The sequence below is a fragment of the Crocuta crocuta genome, unplaced genomic scaffold, assembly GCF_008692635.1.
Source record: "Crocuta crocuta isolate KB4526 unplaced genomic scaffold, BGI_CrCroc_1.0 scaffold234, whole genome shotgun sequence".
Taxonomy (NCBI): Eukaryota; Metazoa; Chordata; class Mammalia; order Carnivora; family Hyaenidae; genus Crocuta; species Crocuta crocuta.
Genome location: NW_027529647.1, coordinates 2,200,238 through 2,209,189, shown reverse-complemented (window position 1 = coordinate 2,209,189; position 8,952 = coordinate 2,200,238). Strand labels below are relative to the sequence as shown.

The following is an 8,952-nucleotide window of genomic DNA, read 5'->3' as shown; positions in this document are numbered from 1 at the left end:
GAGGGGGGGCGTCCCCGGGCCTGGGGCGGGTGAGGGGCCTGGGGCCGCTCCGGCCGCCGCTCGCCGAATGTCTAGGAAAGCAGCGCCCCCGCTCGCAGCTCCCCGCTGTGGTCCGTGCGCCCCCGCACAGGGTGGCCGGCGAAGGACAAGCGTCCAGTGGCCGTGGGCGGTGGACCGAAGGGCACGGGAGGGACCAGAGGGAGGAGAAGTGACAGAGGGGCGAGGGAGGAGGGGCCGGTGCGCGAGGGAGGGATCGAGGGGCGGGGGAGCAGGGGCCGGCGGTGAGAATGCTGCCGCGTCGGGGAAGCTGGGTTGAGCTGAGCCGGTGGTTTCAGTGAGTAGGGAACAGCCTCGGGTCGCTCAGGCAAGTGTCCGGCGCGAACGAGGACGTTAAGCGAAAGCTCTGGTTGCCTGCGCGGCTAGCGGGCTTCAAACCCCGGGGGGTGTCCTAGGGGCTCAGTTAACCCCACCCGCTGGTGCTGGGAGAGCCCCGCCCAGCGCTCGACTGTAGGCCTCAGGACCGCCGACGCTCCGCCCCCGAGCGCTGTCGCCCAATCCCGGGCTTGCTCCGCCCCCTCCGCGAGCCATAACCCCGCCCCCGCACGCCGATTGGTCAGGCCTCCAGTTAGGCTCGCGGGGCGAAGACCCGGAGCAGGGAAATTCGCCCAAGGATTGCCCCCGCCCGGCCTTGCTGCGCATGCTCGCTCTGTGACCCCAGCTTGAGGTGACGGTCCGAACCGAGGCGGGGGCCCCAGGCAGGAAGCGGCAGGACCTGCCGCGGCTCCTTCGTCGGAGAGGGAGGGCTCCGCTGCCACCGGCGCCTGGCCGGTGTCCGGTGAGGACGGGCCCCAGCAGGCCGGGGAGGGTCCCGGGTCCCACGGCGTGTCAGGGCCCCTCCCGGGGGTCCCCAGGGCTGCTGGTGCTGGGAGGGGGTCGCCTGGCTCTGCGTCCGGGCGCTCAGGCTGCCTCCTCGTCCTTCACCCGAGACTGGCCTGTTTTTCCTGGTCCTCCCTCGCCCCAACCTACCCGACCCCAGACTGAGCCCGGACACCCCAAGTCAAGGATCCTCACATTGGTCTGCCTGTCCTTGACCACACCCAGTGCTGCCCCCACCCGCGTCCCAGCAGCCCTCCTCAGCCTTGCTCCACTCTGTTGTAGTTGGAGTTGTGAGATCCTGGGGCTGCGGAGACACCCCGCAGGCTCCGAGAGGGGGTGGTGGCAATAATGGGAGGGGACAGGGGAGGGGACGAGGGGCTATTTGGGTGCAGTACAGACAGGTCTGACGACACACTACAGTGCGTAAGGAGGAGGAAAGGTAAGATTCCTCACCATGGCGATTAGGGAAGGAGATGTCGTTGCCTGAAATTGCCATCTTGGGGAAGCCCTTCCCTGTGTCTACAGAGTGGCAGTTCTCGATCGTTTTGGATCACTGCTGCCTTGAAAATCTCCCTGTCAGGATGTGTACCTGCACACGACGTGGGCCCTCCATGCTTCCAGCCCCTAATCACAGTCCCCCATGAACCGTGCGGTGCAAGCAGTCAGGATCGCCCGGACTTTTGCAACAGCTTACCTGTGCCTACCTGCTGTTAACAACCTCTGCTAATTTTGCCACTGTTGCCATCACACAGGTGAGAGCAGCCTGGATCGGGTAAGGGATTTGTCCTGGCAGAGGACTCAGGTGTTGGTGGAGGTTGATGTCATTTTTCTCCCACGTGCGTGGAGGTAATTCTGTTGAGCCCTTGTCAGTTGCCCGGTAATGTTCCTACGGTGCCTTTCAGAACCTTTGGAACAAGGGATTGGACCTTGTATTAGTTAACTACTGCTGTCGTAACAAATACGACAGATCTAGTGGCTTTAAGCAACACAGCTTTGGAACAGTCTTGCTGTTCTGGAGGTCAGAGTTTGACTTGGGTCTCATTGGGCTAAAATCAAGGTGCTGGCAGAGCTGTGCTCCTTCCCGGGGGCCCCAGGAGGGACCATCTGTTTGTCTCCAGCTTCTGGAGGCCTCCAGCTTTGCTTGGCTCGTGGCCGCCCTCTCCATCTTCAAAGCCAGCACCATCGTGTCTCTCTGACCCCGCTTCTGTCCCCCCGTGGCTTCCTCCTCTCTTCAGCCTCCCTTTTGTGCTTTTTAGGACTCTTGTGATTGGACCCACTCAAGTTCAGTGAGTGAAATTTAACTTTCAAAAAATACGTATTAGGCTTAACATAGCTGCCTCTCTAGTCTTCCCTCCACATCCAGAAAATAAATTGCTAGAAGGTTGAGGATGACTCCAGAAAAGAGGCTGATCCAGCTGGCGGGACATGTCCACCCCTGCTCATGGAGACGTTGAAAAACCAACAGTTCAACCCAGGAACTAGAAATTACAGATTTGTCAAGTGAAAAGCCCATGGCATCATCCATGTCTCCCAAAGTATCAAAACCAAACGGAGTACTGGTAAAAAGCGTAGATTCTCGGGCCCCTCTCCAGCCCCTCTGAGGGGGCTGGGGCTGAAGTAGTCCAGGACTGTGCATTCGTCACAACAACCCCAGGTGCTTCTGAGGTATAGTGAAGCTAGGGTACCACTGGCTGGAGACTTAACTTCCCTTTTTCCTAATACAGTTGTATGGAGATCATTCCCATACGATGCATTTCACTCGCTCACAGTGTAAAACTCCATGGCTTTTAGTGTATTCGGAAAGTTGTTTAACCATGGCCACGGTCCATTTCAGGACATTTTCATTGCCCCAGAGACCATCCCCACCAGCAACCCCTCCTCATTCTCTCACTGTCCTCCCTCCCACCCCTAGCCCACCACACATCTGTATCCATGGATGGAGTTTTCAACTCTATGGATTTTCTAGTCTCTAGGTCATTGTATTTGTTCTTTCAAATAATTTTTCATGTTAAATTCATTTAAAGTTTTTATTTGGGCTCCCCACATAGAGCCCAGTGCAGGGCTTAAACTCATGACCTGGAGATCGAGACCTGAGCTGGATGGGTCAGTCCGTTAAGCATCCCACTCTTGATATCCGTTGGGGTTGTGATCTCACAGTGGTGAGGCCGAGCCCAGCATCAGGCTCTGTGCTGAGCAGGGAGCCTGCTTACGATTCTCTTTCTCTGCCATTCCCTCTATCTCAAAATAAATAAATAAACTTTCTTTTTTAAAATCAGACGCTTAACTGACTGAGCCACCCAAATGCCCCAGTAGGTCATTTTATATGATGAAATCATAGGAGACGTGGTCTTTCATGACTGGTTTCTTTCACTTAGTCTAATTTCTTAAAGGCTCATCTATGTCGTCACACAGTTGTTAAGTTGCCAAATGATATTCCATGGTATGCATATGCCACGTTTCATTTCTCCATTCGTCCGTTGATGGCTGTTGGGGCTGTTTGCACTTCTGGGTGACTACGCATAACACTGCCGTGAACATTCATGTACGAGTTTTTATGCGGACGCTCGTCTCCCTGTCTCTCGGCGTGTACTTGGCGTGGAGTTGCTGGGTCACGTGGGAACTGGGTGTGTAGCCTTTGGAGGAGCTGCCAGAATGCCGGCACGGCTATGCCAGTGACATCCCGCCAACGGTGAGGGGGGGCTCCCGGTTCCTCCTCGCCCTCCCCCACACGTCTGATGGCCTGGCTTTTGTGTGTTCCTCTTGTTCTGTCCGTCCTCGTCATGGGAAGTCCTATCCCGTGGGGGTTTTGTTCCGTGTTTCTCTCATGACTCATGACGCTGAGCGTCTCATAGGCTTACTGGCCATTTGCATCTCTTCTCTGGAGAAAGGCTTCTTCAGAGCCTTTGCCCATTTTTAAATCAGGTTCTTTGTCTTTTTGTGTGTGTGTTACTGCGATGTAAGAGTTCTTTACAAATTCTGGACACAGTTCACTCATCGGAGATATGATTTGCAAAAGTTCTTTCCCACTCGGTGAGTTGTCTCCTCACTTCCTTGCTGGGTGTCCTCTGAGGCGCAAAGGTTTGACATTCTGATAAAGTCTATTTTATCTGTTTGTTCTTTGGTTGCCTGTACTTTGCGTGTCCTATTGAAGGTCATGAAGATTTACTCCTATCTTTTTTTATAATTTAAAAAATGTTTATTTATTTGTTTTGAGAGAGAGAGCAAGGGAGAGACAAAGAGAATCCCAAGCAGACAGAGCAGACCCTGACGTGAGTCTCAATCCCATAAACTATGAGATCATCACCTGAGAAATGAACCAATCAAGAAGTCAGATGCTCCGCGTACTGAGCCACTCAGGTGCCCCTCCTATCTTTTTTTTTTTAANGGCACAAACCCACGAGCCGCGAGATCATGACCTAAGCGAAAGTCAGACGCTTAACCGACTAAGCCACCCAGGCGCCCCTGTTTTATTTATTTCTGAGAGAGAGAGAGAGAGACAGGGTTAGCAGCGGAGGGTCAGAGAGAGAGGGAGACAGAATCTGAAGCAGGCTCCAGGCTCTGAGCTGCCAGCACAGAGCCCGATATGGGGCTCGAACCCATGAGCCGTGAGATCAGTGAGATCATGACCTGAGCCGCAGTCAGATGCTCAACCGACTGAGCCATCCAGGTGCCCCTCTTTTTCTTTTTTTTTAAAGAGTATTTTAGAGTTCATTTTTGTTATGTTTTGAGGAAAGGCTCCAACCCTGTGGGATTTCGTCCACACGCCAGGGGGAGCCAGTGAGCCAGAAAGGTGCACCGGCCCCAGAAGGAGCACCCTGAAGCCAATCTGTGTGTGGGGAGAGAACCGCCTGGGGCCAGGATTACATCGACCTTTCTCTGCCAGAGCTGCCCTTCCCAGGGAGGCATTGGTGGCGTCCTTTCTGAAGCTGCCCCCACGTCCTCCAGGATGGCCACGTCACCCTGTGCGACAGCGCGGGCAGGGCAGGGGCCGGACAGCACTGGAGGAGCGGAGGCTGGCTCGTCCCAGGGCTTGGGGGGGGGGGTCGGAGCAGGAGGGAGGAGACACTGATTCCAGGGGTGCTGTGGTCGGGTGACCCGTTACCAGGCAGATTGCCGTGAGGGCTCACCCCCTGGTGGTCGGGGCTCCATGTCTGTCGCACTCCAAGAGGTCTCTGCTTTCACGTCCAGAGGCTAAGGGGCCGGGGAGGAGCTTGTAGGGGATAAGGCACCTCAACCCCTCTTTGGCATCACACCCGACTCCTCTCACGTTTGGGGTGTTGGAAACGTTGAATACTGGCCGTGGCGCCATCAGGTCATGTGTATTGGGAGGGGCCCCAGGAAACAGAATTGCAAACCAGGTTGGATAAACAGGGCCAGGGCAGGGGTTGGGGGGGGTGGGGGGGGCAGGTAGGTGTCTGGGATCCTTGCCATCGCCTGGGTCCCGAGACGGGAAGGTGAGATGCCTGCTAAGGATGTGATCTTCTTTCTGGACTAGCACTGTAAACGGAGGGAGACCCTGCCATCTGCCCACCACCCACTCCCCCCATCAGACAAAACGGCCACTCCGTATGGATGTATTGGGCCCCGTTTCCAGGCCAGCCCTGCCGTCGGCCTCTGTAATACGTCTTTTCTGCTTCTCCAGAATCTCCAGAATCCGGGAGCCCTCNTCCCCCGAGTCCCCTGAGCCAGGGACAGACGTCGTCCCCGCAGCCCCCAGGAAGCCCAGGAAGTTCTCCAAACTGGTCCTGCTGACAGCCTCTAAGGACAGTGCCAAGGTGGCAGGGGCCAAGCGCAAAGGAGTCCACTGCATCATGTCCCTGGGGGTGCCGGGCCCCGCCACCCTGGCCAAAGCCCTCCTCAAGATCCAGCCTGAGGCTCAGAGGGCCATCGAGGCGCCCCCCCAGGAGCCTGAGCAGAAACGCAGCAAGCTGGACACAGGTGAGGCCCTGGGCCTGAGCACAGTGTGAGGAAGACCCGCCGGCCCCCACCCAGCTTGGTACAGGTGACATTGGAATGTGGATACGTTCTCTGAGCGTGGAATCCTGAGCGATGCTCAAGGGAAGGGATGCCCAGTGGCTGGGAAAGAGATGAGCCGGGGTTTCTTCCCAACTGAAGGGGGGTCTGCTGTGCCCTGAGAAGATGGAGGGGGGGNGGAGGCTCCTGGTTCGCTGGGCAGTGCAGGGGACCCCTCTCACTGATGGAAATTTAAGAATGAGTGGCCTGAACTCGTAGAGGAAGGACCCCACTGCTTCCCCTAGAGCCGAGATGCCAGCACACCTGGGACTGGGGTGTCCCCAGCAACAGGCCTGGAGTTTCCAGGGACCCAAGGGACACCTCATCTTCCATCACCTGGGCAGGAGCTGTACTCAGGAGTTAGGGGACTCCATCCCCACCCCCCTCCGCCCCCCCTGCCCCGGAGCTTGGAGTCCCCTCTGCAGCCTGTCCAGCTCACCGTGTTTCCACTGGCCAGTCCTGCCCCAAGGGCCCCCCCCATCTACCTGCTGCCTCCCGGTGGTCCAGTCCAGGGGGTGGAGAGTGCCATCCCCATGACCTGGGGAGCTAAGTTGCCACCCTGAGGCCACCAGCTGGTCACTGCAGAGGATGAGCAGGGAGAATCTGCCTCAGAGCCTGTCCCTGAGCCAGGTGGGATGGGCCATCTCCTGGTCCCTTACACCCATCTGAGACCCCTGCTCACTCCTCAGATCTGCCTGGGCTTTGGGACCATGTGGGCCCCACCCCGCACGGCCCCTTGGTGAGAATTAGAACAAAGCCACCCTTCCTCAGATGGAGGGCTGGAGAGCAGAGCAAGGGCTATGGCTCCGCCCCACCAGTTCCCCTAGGTAGGCGCCCCTTGGTCAGTGAGCAACCCCCTCAACCTGCCACCCCGTGTTTTCTATACCTGGCCCACTGACTTTCCCAGCTCTGATTCCATCCCAGGCCGGTGGTGGGGATAGTAGTGACTTCCTGGAGCTCAGCCCAAAGTGCCCCGGAAATGACTTTCACAGCCTTTGTGTCCCTGGGCTGGTGGCCTGGGGGAGCATGTCTCTGAACTCAGCACTTATGTGTGTAAGTCAGCCAGTGGCACCTCGAGAACATCCCCAGGCTGTCCCTTCAGGCCCCGGCCTGTCCCCCCCCTTTGCCTTGGACCTCAGCCTGACCCAGTCATCTCTTCTAGATGGAAAAGAAGATGGAAGGCTGGCAGGGCAGGCTGCCCCCAGCACGGAGGTGGTCGGAGAGGAGTCCACCGCAGATGCTGTCATGCCCAGCATGGTCCTGTAGCCCTGACAAGCGCAGGTACACCCTTACTGGGTCCGTAACTTGGCTGTGACTTCTGCCTGGGACCCAGCTGCCAACTGATTTCCCTTCTCAAACATCATATAGTTTTTCAAATCAAGTATAAATGACTTTTGTAAACAGAAAGAAACCCAAAAAGAATAAAAGAAGCTGTCCCATTATGGACAGGTTTTACACGGCCATGAGTCTGGGTCCTCTGAGGCCCAACTGGGACCCCCCAGCCCTCACCGGGCGCTTCCCCAGGGCTGCCTGTTCTGGGCCGTCTCTCAGTCGCCCTGGCCCCTCAGCCTGGAGGACCAGGTGGGATCTCTGAGCTTTCTCATTCCTGCTGCTCTTGGCCTGAAGGGGGCAGTGGGACCCCCAGCTCTGAGCCCCAGGGAAGCCTATCCAGCCCCTTCCTGACTGTCCCTCCAGGACTTGTTCCCAGGAGGCCTCAGCCTGCTCCTGCTGGACCATCAGGAGGCTAGCCTCCTCCAGGCAGCCACACGGACTGACAGCTTTCCTCCACCCCGCGTGGGGGCCCTGTGTTCATGGCTCCCCAAGGTCCTGCTGAGGAGGGGGTGGGCTGCAGGGTGGAGGAGGGCCCTGACAGAGGGGTATGATGGCCCCACCGTGTTCCTTCCGGGTGTTTTGGCGGCTGAGAGAGGTTCCTGGGGGACCCGAGCCCCTCCCTAGGCACCTTGGGTGCCGCGCCTGCTGCAGGAGGAAGTAAAGGGAACAGATACCCCCCCAAGCAGAAGTCAGTGTTCCCCGGAGGCGCCCCCAGCCAAGGCTTCGGCCTGCCGTTGCTTCAGCACACGTGGTCCTCATTTCTTGAAAACTGCCGTTGGGCAAAGGACACAGATCATTTCTAACAAGTTGAGTCTAGAGGCCTTATGTTTTTAAACCTCATGTTGCCCAATGTAACGTGGACCTCCGGAGCCCGCCTAGGAGAAGCGGGGCACTCAGTGCACCCCTTGCTCGGCTCCACATCGCTCTGTTACTTTACAGCGTGGCTGTTCGTAACTTTTCTGTTCTGTAACCGTCATTTTTGAAGTTTCTTTGTCTTAACTCTGTGTTTAAATAGATCCCCGCTCCTCACCACGGTTCTCCTTTCCTGAGGTTATGCGTCATCCCCTGGGTGTGTGAGGCGACAACTCCAGAGGTGTGGGGGGAGGGGGGCCCCCCCGGGAAGCAGGTGGAGGGGGGCGTGAGGAGAGGGGGCAGGCAAGGTGCGGCGCGGTGCTGCTCGGCCGGCCGTACCGCCGTCGGGGCCCCTGGAGAGGACCTCCCCCAGCTGGAAGCGTCCACTCCCCGAGCGCCGGTGCTGGTGTGGCATTGTCTGCCGCCTCCGTGGTCGCCGTGGGCCGGGGGGGGGGGCACTAGGGGTCCCCAGTGAGTGGGGCCTCGTTGAGCCGGTGGCGCCTGAGGCTGTGTGGGGCACAGCAAGTGTGTCCCTCCCTCCTGGAGCTCGAGTAGCCAGTGGTGCTGGGTGTCGGTCATCTGCGCGGACGGTAGTCGGTCCCACGGGGCAGGAAGCCACCGCTGAGCCCAGCCGGGAGCCCACACGCTCGCTCCAGCCTGTCAAGGTTTTCTTCGCGTGTCTGTTCTGCAACATTTCAAATCCACAGAGGAGCAGCACACGCAACACTGGATTCACCGTCTCCCCGTCCCGTCCCCACTCCCTCGCCCTGGCCCCTTGCGTCTCCCTCCTGCCACTTGCTCGCCCCTTCGCTTCTTGAGGACCTTAATGCCCGGCCCTGGGATCTAGTGGTGAACAGGTCACAGTCCGGACCTCCCCGA

General features: G+C 58.1%; 1 protein-coding gene and 1 long non-coding RNA gene across 2 annotated transcripts; both read left to right on the top strand.

Moving 5' to 3' along the window:
- Nucleotides 1–651: 651 nt before the first annotated feature.
- Nucleotides 652–5,542, top strand: LOC144230334 (uncharacterized). The gene is made up of 3 exons (XR_013334747.1): nucleotides 652–835; nucleotides 1,457–1,628; nucleotides 5,519–5,542. It is a non-coding gene; the product is annotated as an uncharacterized LOC144230334 (long non-coding RNA).
- Nucleotides 5,543–5,546: 4 nt separating this feature from the next.
- On the top strand, nucleotides 5,547–8,250 carry FLYWCH2 (FLYWCH family member 2; the record flags this gene model as incomplete). The annotated part of the gene is made up of 2 exons (XM_077762767.1): nucleotides 5,547–5,814; nucleotides 7,052–8,250. Coding segments are annotated over 2 exons (372 nt in total), but the record flags the coding sequence as incomplete, so codon positions are not given.
- Between the last annotated feature and the right edge of the window lie 702 nt (nucleotides 8,251–8,952).